This window comes from Hevea brasiliensis, chromosome 1, assembly GCF_030052815.1.
Source record: "Hevea brasiliensis isolate MT/VB/25A 57/8 chromosome 1, ASM3005281v1, whole genome shotgun sequence".
Lineage (NCBI taxonomy): Eukaryota > Viridiplantae > Streptophyta > Magnoliopsida > Malpighiales > Euphorbiaceae > Hevea > Hevea brasiliensis.
In genome coordinates, this window is record NC_079493.1 from 2,897,824 (window position 1) to 2,917,013 (window position 19,190).

Sequence of the window (19,190 nt, forward strand, 5' to 3'; positions counted from 1 at the left end):
ATTTTTTAAAATTTTAACAATTATTAGTGGGGGAAATGTTGGTTCAGTGTTAAATTATCCAAATATTATAAAAGGAAATTATTAAAAAATTCAAGGTAATTATTATTTTTATAAAAAAATTTTGCCTAAATTTAATTCACTAAAAACTCAATATATAATCATATAGATTCGATCAACTGTGTTTAATTAAGGAAAATGAACTTTTTTTTAAGAAGAAGAAAAATTATATTTTTATATATAAAATGAAGTCAAAAATCATATTTTTATATATAAAATGAAGACAAATTTATCATATAGAAATATATCTGACAAGGAGGATTATTATATCATCAAGTACTTGGATTGGACCATCGTGTGTTGTCGTCTCTTTGTCCTCCTGCATGTTTTCTTTGCAACTTTTAAAGCCATGGATAGAAATTGTATACACTTCACATCTTCTTTCTTCCTTTACCTTAATTTTTTCATCACTTTTCCTACTTATACTTTCTAACTTGCTGTACTCTGTGAAATGATTCGTCTTTAAGTGTATCCACAATTTTTTAGGTGAGAAAGCAAGAAGTGAGTCTTGTTAATTATGATGTGACAAGAATTGAACTGTTCCTTGTTCATCAATCCCCAAATAACGAACTTTCCATTTTCAGTTTTTTGAGTTTTTTTTTTTAAATTTCTTTTTTGACAAATTTTCTGGGTTTTAGTTATTTTATCTGAACCAAGAGAGAAACACAGGTGGAGGAGTTGGGTGTCACGAAATGTGTTTGTATGTCTCCCCTGTCCCTATATAATGCTCTTTCCATGTTTGTTAAAATCTCTGTATAGGAATCAATCGCCAACTGAACTTCCTTTTTTTAACACTCGGAACTATGTCTATATAAGAAATGATTGGCATTCTACCAAAGCTTTTTTTTTTTTTTTTTTCTGTTCTGTGATGATCATTCTATGGTTTTTAGTTGGCATTGTTATGGCTGATTTTAGCTTTCTTGAAGAATTCTTCTTTCTCTTCTCATTTTATAGTCATTGATTTAATGTCGTGAAACAATTTAGTTTTAGTAAGAAAATTTTTGGTTCTTTTGATTCTAAGGGAAGATATCAAAATTTTATATTGATGGGGTATAAGTGCACGAATCCGAATCAGAAAAATGACATGTTCCATTTTACAAGATTTATGGTTTTCTTATGTTTTGCTTCAATTAACATTGAATTTAATTTCTTCAAAAAAAAAAAAAAAAGACACTGAATTGAATTGAAGGGGTAGTTATGCTATTTCTTTATGGCAGGTTTAAAAGAAATTTGGTCACATGTTTGACTTATGAAAAGGGGATGGCCCCTTTGGAGCCAGCTCTCATGTCCAAGTTGATGTAGATTTTTATACCTTTTTGTTCACATGATACCTGGTTAAAGAAACTCTGGAAGGTCTTTTTCCTTCTTGTGGTTTTGAGCTTATGTCTTGTCAACTTCAGTTGATATGGCGTCTCAGTCTCACACCTACAAATATTTGAATTTTGGCCTGATATGTGCACATCTCTGACCTTCTTGTGTCGCAGATAAAATCCAGTGATTGAAACCGTAGCCATACTTTCACAAGAACACAATGGGGTATGGCAATTCAAGATCTGTTAGGTTTGCGCCTTCTTGATTCTTTAATTTCAATTTTGATTCTAGATATTTTCTTTTTGTCCTTAATTTATAGATTTCCACATGTTAGTTTGATGTTTATGATCGTTTACATTGTCCAGTTGAGTAAGTGGGATCAATTAGTTGCTGAATTTAGATTTACATATAAAATTTCAGGTTTAAAGATGATCTTGAATTAGCCAAGCTCCCAACAGCCAATGAGGATGGTGTAATTAAGCTCACACACAACATTGATAGAACACAAATATCAGAGTCTAGTTGCAAGAAAGCTGAGAAGGAGATGCCTTTGAAGGCTGGAGGTTCCTTGAAAGCTAAAGTATTGTCCAGAGTTTTCTCTGAGGACTATGAGGGAGTGAAGAAGAAGATATTTGATCCTCGAGGACCAACAGTTCGCAGATGGACCAAGATTGTTTTAGTAGCTTGCCTGGTTTCTTTGTTTGTAGACCCTCTATTCTTTTACTTGCCAGTAGTCTCAAATGAAGCTTGCATAGTTATTGGAATACCCCTTGAAATTACCCTTACAATTATTAGAACAATAGCTGATATTTTTTACATGATTCAGATTTTCATTCATTTTCAAACTGCTTATGTCGCGCCTTCTTCCCGTGTTTTCGGAAGAGGAGAGCTTGTCATAGATTCAAAAAAAATTGCAGTAAGGTACCTTAAACAGCACTTCTGGATTGATCTCATTGCTGCCCTGCCTCTTCCCCAGGTTTGCCAATTTATTTTACTTGCTTGGAGTCTTTCTGTCGTATGCATAACTGCTTTCATGGCATTAAAATCACGACTTTTTGTTGCTTTTTGTTCATTTCAGTTGTTGATTTGGTTTGTTATCCCCAATCTTGGTGGTTCAACAATGGCAAATACTAAAAATGTCCTTCGGTTCATCATCATTTTTCAGTACCTCCCACGACTTTTTCTTATCCTTCCACTTTCATCAAGAATTATTAATGCCAATGGTGTTGTGACTGAAACTGCATGGGCAGGAGCTGCTTATAATCTAATGCTATACATGCTGGCAAGCCATGTAAGTCCAAAGGAAGTCCAAAGGAACCCTTTGGAATTCAGATTATGTATTCCTACTTTTCTTTAAAAATAGAATGGATTCTTCATCTCTTTGTATCAGCAAAATTGTAACCCTAAAAACTGTTTTTCCTTCCTTGGTGAAAAGGTTTTAGGAGCTTGCTGGTATCTTCTATCAATTGAGCGGCAAGAAGCATGCTGGAGAAGTGTTTGTAATCTAGAGAATCCTTCTTGTCGATATGAATATTTTGATTGCCACAAGATGCATGACCCCCTTAGGGAATCCTGGTTCAAATCAAGCAATGTCACAAAGCTTTGTAATCCCGATACTGATTACTATCAGCTTGGTATATTTGGCGATGCTTTGACATTTGGCGTTACAACTTCAACATTCTTCAATAAATACTTTTACTGTCTTTGGTGGGGCTTAAAGAACCTGAGGTAACGTGCATTCTGAACCTGAAATCTCTGATTCTACTTTGGATGCTCGTATATTCTTTGAATATAAAAGTTGTTATCTTCTGCTCCATATAGGACGTAGAGGAAATTCACTGGTAGACACACGTAGATACCATTTAAATGTTACCTTAAGAATTTGAAGATACCATTTAAATGTTAATCAAATTTTGTTCCAAATTCTTTTTTCAGATGAACAGTCTGTTCAATAAGCTCTTTTCTGAAGGGCTTACCTTTTTTGGCAGAGAGGCAAGCTCTGTCTAGTTGCTGGAAGAAGTATCTGAAATTCATAGTCTTACAATTGTCATTTTAACCTCCAGTTAGTTCATAACTTAAATTAGTTATTTATTTAATCTTCTTTGGCAAGCAAAAGGGAATATTTTGTTTCTAGTCAAGATTTTATTGAACAGACAAAATTGTTAAACTAAAACAGTCTCTTGTGTCCTTTATCAGATGAACTGTATTCATTTGGTGATTCATTGCACATATTATTCAAGTTTAATGCTCTCTTTATCCATTCTTGCAGTTCACTAGGGCAAAATCTCTCAACAACTACTTATGTAGGTGAAATAACGTTTGCCGTCATTGTCGCAACACTTGGTCTGGTTCTATTCGCGTTGCTCATTGGGAACATGCAAGTAAGCCTGGCCTGCTGATTTTATCTTCAAGCTTATAGTTGCTTTTTTAGTTGATTGGAATTATGATCTTCTAGATAGATTTATCCCTTAGGAAAATTAATGAAACTGCCATTGTAACTTCAACTTCATGTATTATTCTTAACTTTGTTCCTAGAAGTAAGACATTAAATTAGACTATTCAAAGTTTTAAGAATTGTCTTTTTAGACTGCAGTATATTATGCATTGATTCTTGGAGTTTTTTTCATAGAATTCTAACAAATCTTAGTAGTGATGATCTGAATTTTTTCTTAAGGGTATATACCGGTTCTCATTAAACATTCATCTGGCAGAGATACTTACAATCAACAACAGTTCATTTAGAAGAGTGGAGAATAAGGAGGACGGATACAGAACAATGGATGCATCACAGGCAGCTGCCACCAGAGCTAAAACAGTCTGTACGGAAATATGATCTGTACAAGTGGGTGGCTACAAGAGGAGTTGATGAAGAGGCTCTTCTCAAAGGTCTTCCTATGGATCTCCGAAGAGATATCAAGCGCCATCTTTGCCTTGATTTAGTTCGACGAGTAAGTCACTGTATCCTGCACTCTTATTCACATTTACACTTGACATGATTTCATAAACTATTTGATATTATTCTAGCCATTCTCATTAGAAGGAAGAACGGTGTTTCTTATCCACCTATTTACTGGGATTAAGAAAAAAGAGGACCATACTGAAGCATAGATTGCAAATAATTAATTTATTTAGTTTAATCAACAGCAGTCCGGTTAAGACTTCATTAATGCTGTTCAGAGCAGTTAGGCCAGAAAAGTTAGAACTTCAGTTAAACAATAGGTGATATTCTTGATTAATCATAAGAAAGTTAAAGAAAAAAATTATAGATATTTGGCGATTAACTTTTGGTCTCTCTTTTAAATAAATAGGTTCCATTATTTGATCAAATGGATGAAAGGATGCTAGACGCAATATGTGAGAGGCTGAAACCTGCATTGTCTACTGAAGGAACATTTCTTGTCCATGAAGGTGATCTTGTCAATGAGATGCTTTTCATAATTCGTGGCCATCTTGATTCTTACACCACCAATGGTGGTCGTACTGGATTTTTCAATTCGTGCCGTATTGGTCCTGGTGATTTTTGTGGCGAAGAATTGCTGACATGGGCATTAGATCCAAGAAAAAGTATCATCCTCCCATCATCTACTCGCACGGCCAAGGCCATTTCAGAAGTTGAGGCATTTGCACTGAGAGCAGAAGACTTAAAGTTTGTAGCCTCACAGTTTAGAAGACTACACAGCAAGCAACTAAGACACAAGTTCAGGTTCTACTCACATCAATGGAGAACATGGGCTGCATGTTTCATACAAGCGGCATGGCATCGGTATAAGAAACAAAAGGAAGCAGCTGAACTCAGAGCTAGAGAAAACCCCACAGCAGCTGAACCTGAACCTACTTCAGCAGGCTCAGGCTTAACTATGTATGCTGCGAGGCGTGCAACAAGCACTAGAAGGGGCATCATTAATCATTCTGGCTCGGATGAAAGTGTTGTGAGCTCTCTTCAGAAGCCAGCAGAACCAGATTTTTCGGTTGATGAGGACTGAGTTACAGAACTTTTGAAATCAGCCTCAACTTTTTATGTACAAATTAGCAGCTGGTTTACATTAGTTTGTTTTTTGCGCATTGCTTCAATTATATTTGTGCCATTATGTGTCTAAAACATTATGAGCTAATAATTAGGGGATCGTGTTAGACGTTAAAGTTAAGTTTACTGTCAATTTTGCAGAACAATATAAGGAACATATTTAACTTGGTATATTACTTTGTTTGAATATTTGCATGAGTGTGCTACAAGTACTGGTGAATCAAAATCCAAATGGAGCAAAACCCATTACAGATTCAACTATGGGCAACATTACATTGAAGTAAATGAATTAGAGGCAATAATGTGTGATTCCACTTTAAATTACTTATAACACAATTCTAAATTTTACACATCAGAAATTAACTTTCATAATATGAGTTTTTCTCCCCCTAGCTTCGAACAGATTGAAGGTAAATCCATGCAAAGATGGCATGCTCATGCTGACATGCTATTGACATAAGTAAAGCTAAAGCAACAATAATATTTATATCATTCATAGATAAAGCTGACAGGGTATTCTGAAATAAATAATTTTTTCAATAGAACTTCTCTTTTCCTCGAGATTAGACGTTAATGTACAATTCAATCATTAATTTCTATTCTTTACTCTCTTTTTTTTTTATTACTATTAACAAATCACATAAAACCGGAGCCTTTTGTGTAGCCCAAATTCCACCAGACTGGGACCAGCAGATGGCCCAATCTATATAGGTTCATGGAATTGGAAATAGCCCTTCACAGTCATAGGGGCAAAGACCATGATCAATAAGCTCTGATTAATTTTTCTGGGGTAAAATTGAAGGCCACATTCTCAATTCTGCCCTTAGCCTTTTTTTTTTTCATTTAATTTCAATTGAAATTTAAAAAATCCTCATTCAATTCTGAAACAGCTCCATTATCATTTATTGATTCTTATCTGCTTTAGATTTTTTTTTTTTTTTTTAACTTTGGAACTAAAAATTTGAATTTCATGCTAAATAATTGGTAATTGGTCAATGGATTTGAATTGAATTTTTTGTGGTACAATTGGTTCTATTTAAGATTTGAACTTGAGATTTTACTGTATTGGAGATGATTCTAGTACTATTGAATTAAAGCTCATTGATAAACTTGAACTGAAATTTTATGCCAAGTCAAATCCAACATATCCAAAGTGAACGTAGGACATGATGGAACAAGAAAATCTTTAGCCGAAAATGATGCTGAATTAATTAAATACAGAAACAAAAATCATGCTCAAAACGCTTTTAGTGAACATATGAACTTGGAAAAGTGGTTTGGAAGATAAATCAGGAAAAAAAGAAAGAACACAAGTGGGCTTAATAGTTCTTAACAAACTTTTGGAGCCCATAATATTGACTGTCTTAATTTCAATAAGTTCCAAAGGAATTTTGTTGCATCATCAATGTTGATTTAGTACTTTTGTTAGTCAACTTGGAATTTTTCTACTTTTCTTTGCTTATACACCACAACTTTGAAGGCAGCAATTTCCTTTCCAATCAAATGGGATTAAAGAAAAGCTATGAAAATGGATTCTTGGTGTTCACAACCAAAAATTTTCTTTGCTTATCCGTTCAACTTTGGAAAGGGACAAAAGGGTATGAGGAATTTGAATAAAATGGCTTCTTGGAGTTCTCAACAAAAAGATTTGGGATTGGTTAGGCTCAATTTTGGCTGAGTGTGGGTAAAAAACATTAAAAATACTTGATATGCGTAAAACACCAAGTTGTTAAGAGCAATTATTTTGCTACATATGATGATCATTGCTAATTGGTTGAAAGAAAATTTAAATGGGAGTTTATAATTTTATCTTGATGAGTTCTTTCGATTTGTTGGAAATTATTGAATAACATTTCAAAGATTAAACAGTTGTACTTTATGTTGGATTCTTTGTGCTTATTTGTGATTGAACTTGGACAGTTGAAACTATTTTTCTAAATAAAAGTGCAATTTTAAATGTTGTTCAAAAAAAAAGTTTGAAAAAAATATTTATTAAAAAATATTTTTCTAGTTAAAGTACAAAAAATTAAGTTATTTTTCACTTTCTATACTTTAATAATTTTATTATTAAAATGTGAAAAATACTTATACATATATGATATAAACACATATTATTAGTTTAACATTACAATTAAATAATAGAAAATATTTTCAAAAAAAATATTTTTATAAAAAATATTTTTATATATAAATTATTAAAAAAAAAAAGCAGCAAGATGGAAGAAGAGGATGCCATAGAGAGGATGCATGTTTGGTTAGGCATTAGAGAGAGTGTGTACTAGTGCTAGACAAATTAAATGTGTCAAACATAAATTTACCTCTAAAAGAGGGACAATATTAGTGAAAGGGAAACATAACTGGGACCCAATAACTTAGTCAGAGTCCAACACAAATGCTCTGCAAGCTTCCTTGCCTCTCCTTCCAAAAGAGACATTTTATGGACCCTTTGCCCTTAACTTAGCCCCCCTTCACCACCACACCATAAAACATCCATTCCTTTCCTTTTGGGTGTGTGGGCTTAGTCATTAGTGAAGGACCCACTTTGACTATTGGCCTGGTTTAGTTAGTTTCAAGTGGGTTTAGGCATTTGCATTAGTTACTAGTTAAGCATTCCAATAAAACAAAGTAGTCATAATTCTATTTGTGTTAATTTCTTCCCTAATTGTATATTAGGATCAGATAAGACAAGTGGGTTTTGGCTAATAAAGCCATAGTCATTGGAACAAATCTCTCTCATTCATGGTAATTATGTCCTTGACCATTGACAATTTTGCTTGCCCAAAAAAGAGGAAAGGACTTTCCAAAAAGAAAAGAAAAGGGTTCGATAACCTAATGCCTTCTTAATAATCCAAGATTAGAAGATGACTTTGTTGATTACCCTATGAAAAATGCTTCATTAATTTCAAGTTTGTCATTTGTGATCCAAAGTGGCATTATGATTATGTTGGTAATTAGTTGAAACTCTTCTAACTCCTTTGAGAAGAGGGAACTTCTCGTTCCATGTGATTTCAAATGATTACTAGTTTTGTTTTTAAATTTTACATATATTCTAACAATAGTTTCTATCATGTTGAACATTTTTAAAAAATATATATATAATACCAAATTATATATTAATTATTTTAAATTATATAAAAAAATTATATAAAAAATAAAATTTATCTTGAAGTTTTTTTTTTCAATAAATAAAATACATGCGCATACAAATTAATGACATAAATAATAAATACAATTATCATTAGAAGATTAAAGCAAACAAGTCATCATTCGCCAAAAAAGAATGATAAGCAATGCAATCTAATTTGTTTCTCAAAGAGACAAAACAAGCCCACCTCATTCAAGTGGCAAAAGAACTCATGAATTGATGAGCTTCATGGGATTCTGACTCAACTATATATATATACACATTCCACCATTAGCTTTCTCAAATGCTTATGGATTCCACACATGATACCTTACCAACAAAACATGCCCTAAAGGATTACACTTGGATTAGCCTGTTTATTTTTTTTTTCTTTTATTTTTTAGAGCAAAAGGGTCAAAGAGACAATCAATTTGGTATTCTCATCATGCAAAAAGGATAATTATGTAATTTTTGAAGACTTGTACTAATTCAGATTGATGCGACCATTTCTCCAAGCATTAGGATAAACATGATTTGATTTTGCAACTACTATCTGTTTGTAACAAAAATTAATTAATTATAAATTATGCAACGTATTAATTAATTTTGCAGGAAATCCTAAAAAGTTCCTTTCTTTCCATTATAGCCAATCCCCACATTATTTTGAATTCTCTTATGCTACCATGTGATAAGTTTACTAAAGTCCAACACAAAGGGTAATTATCATAGGGATTGTTGGGGAATTGACTCATTTGTATATTAATTCAGTTGCTTTCCACACAATTTTTTTTTTGTTTTTATTTTATATTCTTAACCATAAAATGCGATTTTATTCCATTCATTTATGATGATTTTTGATAAAAATAATATTTGTAACACCCCTAATTTTTAAATTAATTATTTTATGGATAGATATTAATATTTTATTTTATTTAAATTTTAGAAAATTATTTGAAATTTTTCAGATTTTAGAAATTGAGTTCGATTTTTCAAAAATATAAAAATTTGATGATTTTTAAAAATTAATTTAAAAACCACGTGGCATAACTAAAAATATATTTGGACTTTACGAATTTTTCTGAGTTTTCTAGAATTTTTTCCGAATTTTTAGGCCCCATTTTCGATACTAAGGCAAAGTAAAAATTCAAAATTTTGTATTCTGAATCGGACCGACCGAATCGAATCGGACCGGCCCTCTTCCTCTTTTTCTTTTCTCTTCTGCGCGTTCCCAACGCCTTCTCTCTCTCTCTCTCTCTCTCCCGTTTTCTCCCTCCTCCCTCCACCCCTTTCGGCCAGCCACCGACCCAGCCTCCCCCACACGCTGGCGCACCTCCAAGCCACCTCCCCGCCGCCGGCCGACGCTCCAAGTGATCGAAAACGTTGTGCGAAGTCCCCCCTGTGCGCGCACGTCGTTTCGTCTTTCCGGGCCGATTCTGGCTGATCAAGCCACCAATCGGATCAGGTCTTGTGCCAAACCTCATATACACCTCTAAAGCTTTTCATAGATACAAATAACACCAAAATTCATTGAGCGGTTTGCCCAATTTTTATCTGGGAAGTTTTAGCCCATTTTAACTTTTGGGCTAAATTTCTCGCAAACTGTGAACCCACGAGAAAACCGAGAGTACCAGAGTACTCCACTCGTCGAGAGCTTCGCGGCAATACCAATTTCAAAATTTTCCGACACCGTTTTTCGATGGGTCCCTCGAAACTTCATAGTATTTTTCCAAGCACTAAATGAGCTTAGAAAATTCCATAAAAATTATATACTAACCCCCGTGTTGTGGGCTTCATATAGGTACCTTCAATTCTCAGAAATTCAACGGTTGCACAGATCTGTAAATTTCGGACCGGACAGACAGGCTACCGAAAAAGTTTTGGAATTGGGTCGAGAATTTGGCTACCTCACCGTTGTCAGACGTCCCGAGCGCATTCACAGGGTCAGAATCGGCATAGGTAAACCCGAACTTTACTTTTTCTTAATTATCTAACGCTTGAATTTGATTAAAAATCTATAAAATATTTGTGATAGCTTAGAAAATTATAATTCTTTTTGCATTAGCTTAGTAATAATGCTAAGGACTGCGAGGCAAAATTTTAGAATTTTTAGAGTTCATTTGGGTAGTTTTTACAAAAAAGGTTAATTATAAGGACTAAACTGTAATTTTTCACATTGTGATTGTTGACTGTTTGGATGGGCCCTAGAGGGGTTATGTGATGTGATTGAGTTGTGGATGTGTGATTTGTAGATATAGAAGTGCATTTTGAGCCCTTTTGTAGGTTGGGTAAGTCCTATAGGGGAGACTCTGCCAGATTTTTGGCACGACTTAGGATATTTTTGGTCTTTTCTTAGTTTGTATTGAGTCAAATCTATTAAATAATTATAATAAAATTGTTAGGTGAGCCAGGACAGCCTTCCTCCTCCGCCCAGCCGCTACAATGACTTCGGTTAAGTCTGTGAGTAAAATATTAATTTTTATTGTAATTTCGATATTATTATATGTTCAAGCATGCCCATGCATCACTTATAAACATGTATCTATGTAGTTAAACACTAAGCACGTTTTATATTGCATTCATAATTGTTGAAGTGCCATGGATGTTGTTTGTTGTAATTTGGAGATGCATCACTTATAAACATGTATCTATGTAGTTAAACACTAAGCACGTTTTATATTGCATTCATAATTGTTGAAGTGCCATGGATGTTGTTTGTTGTAATTTGGAGCAGCGTGTGGGTGGCGTGCGTGTGGTATGGTATTGGATATGGACAAGACGAGTAGACACGGTTTGAGAGACACTCGCTGGGACCCCGCATTTGGTTTATTAAGCTAAAGTCTGGCTTGAGAGACTCTCGCTGGCAGAGGTTGGATTAAAGGGGCAATATAGGGGATCAGCTCCCATATATGTATTGTTTGACAGTGTTGGGTGTGTGAGTGCTCCAAATTGCCTTTTTGCTGCTATGATATGAAAATTATGACGATGTTGCATTTCACTCCACAGGGTGCATTAGTTTTAGATAGCTATAGAGATTATGGTTAAAATTGATATTTTACTCTCTGAGTCGAGCGCTCACTCCTGTTCATCTATTTTTTCAGGCTATAGGGGGACTATTTGTTGTGGCTAACCTGCTCTTCTTCTTCGCAGGTCCATTAATAGTATTTAATGTATTTTGTACAATTGAGTTAAATTTTAGACTCCGCATGTGTTAGAAGGACTTATTTTTATTTTGAGCCTGTATTATAAAAGTTATGTTGGACCTGTAAAATTATTAACTGTATGCATGATGGGATTAGATGAGAGAGCTGAGCTCCCATTTGAGTTATGACATTTTGATTATGTGGAGGGTGAGTTGAGCTCCCCAATTTATTAGATATTGTGTTTACAGGTTGGGCAAGTCAAAAACTCCCTGTTAAATGGTCTGTTTTATGACTAACTCTATCCGGTTGAATTCTTGAAATTGGGCCCAAATGGGCCTTAGAGTTGAGTTGATGAATAATTAGACTTACTACGGGTTTCGGGGGCTTTAGGCTGGCTCAGGTCCTAGTACCAGTCCGGCCCATAAGTTGGGTCGTGACAATATTTATTTTGTTAAAATAAAATCACCATAGAATCTCCTATTAATTTAATTTTTCAGGGATTGTTCCAAAAAAATTGGAATATTTATTTAATTTATTGGATTGGATAATTTCAAGTTATACCTAGAATTTTAAATCATGCCATTATTTATCTTTAATTTTTTTTAGAGAATAAAATATAGAGCTTTCATTAAATGGAGGCAAAAGACAAATTTGAAGTGTAAAATTTCATACTATTATAATTTTATATAAGAAATTTTAAAATAAATCACTTATACAAAATATAATAACAATTATATTGATTTGAAAGACTTGATCGTATTGACAAAGCATTTGAGTTAGCCATTTGGTGGGAAGCACACTCCAGTCTATAATAATCTATCTTTTTATGAGCTCAATTTGAAAATGATCAACTTTGATATCCTCATAAAGAAAAAAATCTATATTTTCTACCCTTGCACTCCTATTAAATAAGAAAGCGTAAACACCTAATAACTCTATTATAAAATATAAATGATGAAAGCGGCGACAACTTTAGGAAATGTGATTCGGATAGAATCTTGTGCTTAATTAAGTTTAGGATAATAATATAAATATTTAAATATACATAAATGAGTTTGAATGATCTGAAAAGTGGTCAATAAATTTTGCTTTATTTTAGCCAAAGAACTTTCGCTTTCTTTAATTTTTTTTCCTCCATGACTTTCTAGAGCATTAATTCCTTTATTCTTTGCAGGAATTTTCACATTTAACAGCCTTTTGTTGGTACCCTAATCACCATTTGCATTCAGATCTCAAATGTAATCATTTCCAAGCAATAATTATTGGTTCAAGCAGATTAATTAAAATTATATATATAATTCTTAATCTTGACATAAATATTTAACTTTTTAATATGTAGACATCGAAAATCTAATCAATAATGACATTTATTCAACATATGTTTTCTTGTTGAATAAAATCATATAATCCATTTAATGTCTGTTTGACATTCCTACTGAGTGATAAGTAAGTTTTACGAAGCTATAGAATCACATGCAGAAGATAAGCGGATGAATCCTATATATAGGAATAGCTATTCCAATTACGTGCATAAGTTGGCCATGTAATTATTTGATTTTATTATTACTGTTTTTGGCCCTTATTTGACTATGATGGTTGAATATTGCATTGATGTTGAGATTAGAAGAAAAAGAGTAGTTATGAGAAACTAACGTGACATTTATTCCTCTAAATGGACAAATTGGAGGCCGTTGTGGTCACTTTTGTTCAAGGTGACAACTCTTCTTTCTTTGTCAAATGTTTGAAAACCACCATATACCATTCTTCCTTTGAGCAATATTTGACTCTTCTTTAGGCTCTAGCTAGGTATATAGGTGCAGTCCGGTTCCAAGTTAAAGTGGAATTGAATTGGTGGTTTCAATCTTAAGGGCTGAAGACTCGAAATTTGATTAAAGGTTTTCTTTGATTTCAATTCAGTTATGGTTTTGTTTATATTTGATTTAATTCAGTTCATTTAGTTTGATTCAATTTAATTAAATTTGATAATTAATTTTTTAAAATACATATATATATAACTTTTAAAGTGAAAAAAATTATATTCTTTTATTTTAAAATAGACCAAACTGATCAAAATTGATTTGATTTAATTTCAATCCAATTTAAGCTGGTTTTGATTAAATTCAAGTTTATCCATTTATAATTCAATTTTAGTCAGACCGATTTGATCAATCGATCCAAACTTAGACCAGACCATGTCTAGTCCTAGCTCTTGCCTTAGTTTATTATGTTATTACTATGCAGTTTTTTTTGTAGGCAAAAGAAATTATTATTAATAGAAAAAGAGTTATTACTACACATTTATCTTCCTTTCCTCTCAACTTGTGCTAAAAATTTCAATTTATAATTTACTTTCTCAAGAGACTTTATATATATTGTTATGTTTTCTTTTTATTATACAAGAAGAAGTATCACATTCAACTTTCATTAAATTGAAATGAAGTAACGAGCAGCAGTATACATGGTCAAATGATAGTTATACATATTGAATTTGAAAGACCTATATCTAACTCCTTCTCCCCAACCTCTGTAATCAAAAAATAAAATAAAATAAAGTAATTATATTCATATTACCTGGTAATTATATGCATATTACCTTTCATCTTATAATTTATGCAATTACCTACCCTTTTTTGAAATGTTCCTACCTTAATTCTGTGAAGAAATACTCAACTTAAAAGTTTAAATTTATAGATGAGAGTTTCAAAAATAGCAAGCGAAAATTCACTGAATTTGAAGTGTGAACAAGTATAGGTCCACTTTGCCTTATGCTGAAATATTCAATTAATTAATAGGATTCCCAAAATTCGAACTGGACCTTTGGTCTAAGAAACTCTTATATCATGTCAAAAAATCACTCAATTTAAAAACTTAAACTTGTAAATGAGTGTTTCAAGAATAGTTTTATATCTCTCTATTAAATTTTTTTTTTTTTTTACATATATTCTAGTAATAACAGAAAAATAAGACTTATCGATTTTCTTTGAAATAAATCATTTGCAAAAAAAAAAAATAATCAAATTTTTATACAGATATGTTTGATTCTTATTTCTTTTAAAATAATTTTTTTTGAAATTAAAAAAATTAAAATTTTTCATTCCAAATATAAAAATTAAACATTTCTAAATAGAGATAAGAATTAACCATAAAAAATTCTAAAAGTATTTCGGAATATTGGGAAAAAAAAAAGAGAGAGAGAGAGAATAACTTTTGATAAAATTTTAGTGAACCACCGATAGTCAAAATAAACATCCAAAAAGAATTGCCGGCAGCTGCTTTAATTTATAGAAGTATCCCAGTGGAACCTCACGATTCACAAGTCACAATTAGAATAGCAATGCTCCGATTTTTTTTTTTTTTTTTTTTACTTATTTTGATTGAATTCTTTTCAAATGAATTAATATATTGATTGTATAATTGGATTTGAAAATAATTCACCACAAGAAAACATATTTTTAAAAGGATTTGTCGCTAATAATATGAATTATCGATAAATTTCACCGACAAAGATTTTTAACGACGAGCATAATCCAACACTAATCCATTATAAATTAAAATTTCCTTTCAATGATAAATTTTGATGGGATACTAAAGTATTAGCGATGACTTTCTGTCACTAATTCATAGCAAATATTAGCGACAAAATTTTAATTCATCACTAATAAAATTTTTTTAGTGATTTAAATTTAAAATATATTTATTTTAAATTTGAATTTTATTTATTACGTTTTTATTATTCTAATTCATTTACATAAATAATTAATTATTAAATATAAGATAACATAATAATATTTATAATTTTAATATTATATTTAAAATAAATAAAATTTAAATACTTTAAAAGATTATATATTTTAAATATAAAATATTAATAAAAAATTATTTTATACCAATTATTAATTAAACAATAAAATTAAACATATTTAAGCAGTATTCCATTAATAATAATTAGATTTGGAATGAGTAAGATGAATTTTAATGATATTTTAAACAAATTTAAATATTAAATTTCTTAATCAAATTATTCTTCCTCCAAAGAACTAAGTATTAGTTAAATAATTAATGAATAATTTAGATAATTAAAGATTAATTATAAGTTAAGGACGTACGCTACTCTTCATTTTGTTTGGTTGAATGTCATAAGTTGCAGAAAAGAGTGGTCATGAGATGAAGGGTCTAATATTTGAATTGATATTAAAAAATATTATTCTAAAATATTTATTAAAAATTTTAAATTTTAATTTAATATATTTTAATGATAATAATTTTAAAATAATAAAATAGGTTTTTATTTATTTTTTAATAATATTTAAAAAATATTTTCTAAAAAATAATTTTAAATTAATTTTTTTAACTTTTCAATTTCTAAATTATTGATAAATTTTGGTTCAATTTCTTTTTTTTTTTTTAAGTATGTGGACTTCCATGCTCAGAAAGGGAGTGTTATTTAGATAAAGCCCTCCCAAATGATGAACTCCTGACCTTACAAGTGAAATTCGCCTGAAGATTAGCTCCACACTACTAATCTAATTATTTATTGATTTTGGGTAAATTTTTTTAGCGACATTAAATTATTACTTAATTTGAGTTATTTTTTAGGTCATTATAAAAAATATTTTTGTATAAATTTATGAGTTATTTCAAATTAAAATATTAATTTTTGTAATTAAATTAAAATGTTAATTTTCCTTTAAAAAATAATTTTATCTCATTTATCTTTTAGATCTAAATTCAATTCAATGGGTCAATCTAAATGAGTTTCATTATAAATTTGATCACATGAATTGCCAAATTGAATCTTAATTTTTGTGAGTCATTCAATTTGAATCATTTTAAATTGAAAGATGAATTTTGACTGGATCCAAAATTGGCATTTTTAAATAAAATTATTTCAATATTCCTATGAAATGAGAAATTTGAATTAATTTTATCTTAAATTATTTAAATTTAAATCAACTAGCACATTCTTTAATTAAAAAAGTAAGTTCATCAATTAAATATGCTAGTGAATATAATTGAAAAATTAAGTGTGACATATTTAAAATGACACTCTTTATAATTATTTTAAATTTACATTTAAAATAATAATCCATTCATAAACCTAATTAAAGGATCAAGCACCTATCATTGTGTCAACAACTTAAACTTTTAATAGAAGCACAACTCTATCCCTCCCTTATAGCGTAATAGTCCAAGCGTGGTAGACCAGTGAAAAGATCCGAGCAGGATGCTAGTCCATTAAACTATCCCTATATAATGCCAACAATTCAATCTCTCAGCACTTGCCAAGAATTCAAACCCATAACCTGAGCTCTAATACTAATTGTGAGATCAAGTGCTTATCACTACACCAAAAGCTTAAATTTTTAGCAAAAGTGTAACTCTAACCTTTAGTAACCCAAGCGCTATGAGTCGAAAGGATCTAGATAGAATATTGACCCACTAAATCATCTACACCTAATACCAACACTGATTAATCATTGAAAACATGTATACATATCAAAATCTTTCACTTTTAAAAATAAGGTTAAAAAAAAAAAGCATATTTGCATTTCTAAATAACAATGCACAAAGACAAAGTAGGAAATTGTTGGATCAGGTAGTGTTGATCTGAAAAAGGAAATGATGAGCTTTTGAATAGGTGTTGCCATGGGTAAGGAAAAGAAGTGACATCAAAGGTTAGTAGATGTTGTCCGAGTGCGCAAGAAAAAAGGTTCAATAATCAAGGACATGTCCACGATTAAAATGCCTTTGTCATAAACAAGGATAGTGGGAGCTAAGGGATGAATCAAACAAGTGTGGATACAAGTTTTGTATGAGTAGGAATTCCACCATTTCAAAGTGGAAACTCAATAATATTGTTTATTAATGCATTAATAATTATGAAACCATTTTCATGGGAACTCTAAGAAATAGGACAACAGGAAAAGCTCTACAATATGCTTGCTTCCTACCTCTATTAAGTAGATTAAAATAATAATATCATTTTATGCAAGCCATATTTGACTAATTTCCTTCTTTTTCCTTTGTTAGACTTGACTAATTACATATTTTATGCAACAACATTCTTTTAGAAAAGAAGTAATCTTAAGGAACTTATTTTTCATATTTATGCTTTTGTAATTATTGTAAACAATTTTTTATAAGCTTAATATTTTTTATTTTACTTTCTATTAAAAATTAAAGAAGTAATTTTATGTAGCTTGGCAAAATTCATGATCCTTATATAAATTAATTTATTTATTTTTAACTATATATATACCTTTTTCAATATTAAAAAAGTAGATTAAGCAATTCTTAATAGGTTAATTTAGTTGGTAAAAATGGAAGTCCCATTTTCTTATTAATTAAAGTTTGACTTTATTAGAGAATATTTCAAAACTATTTATCATGAATACATTATATCAATATGGAGAAATATTTCTTTAAGATCGCATTATGGATTTGATTGGAGAAGGTTGACTTAAAAATTTCTGTGATCATAAATAAAAAGAAAATGGTTAAGATAAATTTATTATCATATCAGGAAAAATTATTATTTAGTCTCTATATTATAATGAAATTAACGATTTAGTCCTTGTATTATGAATAATATATTAGTTAGTTCCAAAGTTTTGATTTCATTATGTATTTTCCTTTTTTTTCTCTATTTTTTTATTTTTTCTGTTAATAATAAACACTTTCGTCCCTATAAAGACAATTTTCTTTTATATTTTTTAATCTCATTCAATCATATAGAATTTTTTATTGAATAAAAGTATTATAGTTTGAGTAATAATGAGTGGATATTTAAAATAACACAAACCCAAATAACTCAATTCGAATTAAGGCTACAAGTATATTTTGTACCCTATGATCCAAACTTATGAAAGGAGAACAAAATTGCACCAAAAAGGTATAGATGAGCTGATGAGTGATCCCCCACCTTGCTCTTAACACCTCCATGTCTTCTAAAACTAAACAACAAATATATACTTGCATTTAACCAAATATTGACCAGACAAACAAATTTTCAGTACCATCTTTATGGTACATGTTACATTGAGACATATTGCTTAAAGAAGAAGAATTATGATATGAAATTCATCAAAATTAAATTACCTTCATATGTACGAATTTCAATTGCTTTTAAGTTTATGAATTTCATTAATTGATTACACATTATATACGTAGCATTTGGCATTATTCTAAGAGCCAATTATTTATTTCTTATTGTAAAAAATTAAGGCTCCATTTGTTTCACAAAAAATAATTTATAATGAAAACATTTTCTACAACTCAATTACAAGAGGTTGAGTTATGCCAACTCCAATGGAGGCACCTTGCATGGTTGGATCCTACTTGAGGGTGAGAATAAGAGGAAACGGAGGAAGTTTTGTTTCTTTATGTTAATAAAATATAAATGTTTCTTTCCTATGCATGGAACACGTATATCTAGTGAGAGGGAAGGTGGTTGACAATCCAACTAAGATGGGTCATTATGCATAATAGCTCCCTCATGTGAATCCACTGTCTGCAACTGCGATCCCATCATCAT

The 19,190-nt window shown here is 30.8% G+C and overlaps 1 protein-coding gene across 2 annotated transcripts; it reads left to right on the plus strand.

The window, feature by feature from the left end:
* The first annotated feature begins 1,407 nt into the window (after window positions 1-1,407).
* Window positions 1,408-5,601, plus strand: LOC110652092 (protein CNGC15b). Of its 2 annotated transcripts, XM_058140202.1 has the most exons (8): window positions 1,408-1,617; window positions 1,789-2,071; window positions 2,195-2,344; window positions 2,447-2,659; window positions 2,804-3,096; window positions 3,638-3,749; window positions 4,080-4,316; window positions 4,677-5,601. In XM_058140202.1, exons 1-8 carry the CDS (start codon window positions 1,589-1,591, stop codon window positions 5,349-5,351), a joined length of 1,992 nt encoding a protein of 663 aa, XP_057996185.1. In that variant the 5' UTR covers window positions 1,408-1,588; the 3' UTR covers window positions 5,352-5,601. The 2 variants fall into 2 exon arrangements, with proteins under 2 accessions (XP_057996185.1, XP_021663293.2); XM_021807601.2 differs by having other exon boundaries at window positions 1,789-2,344.
* Window positions 5,602-19,190: the final 13,589 nt, after the last annotated feature.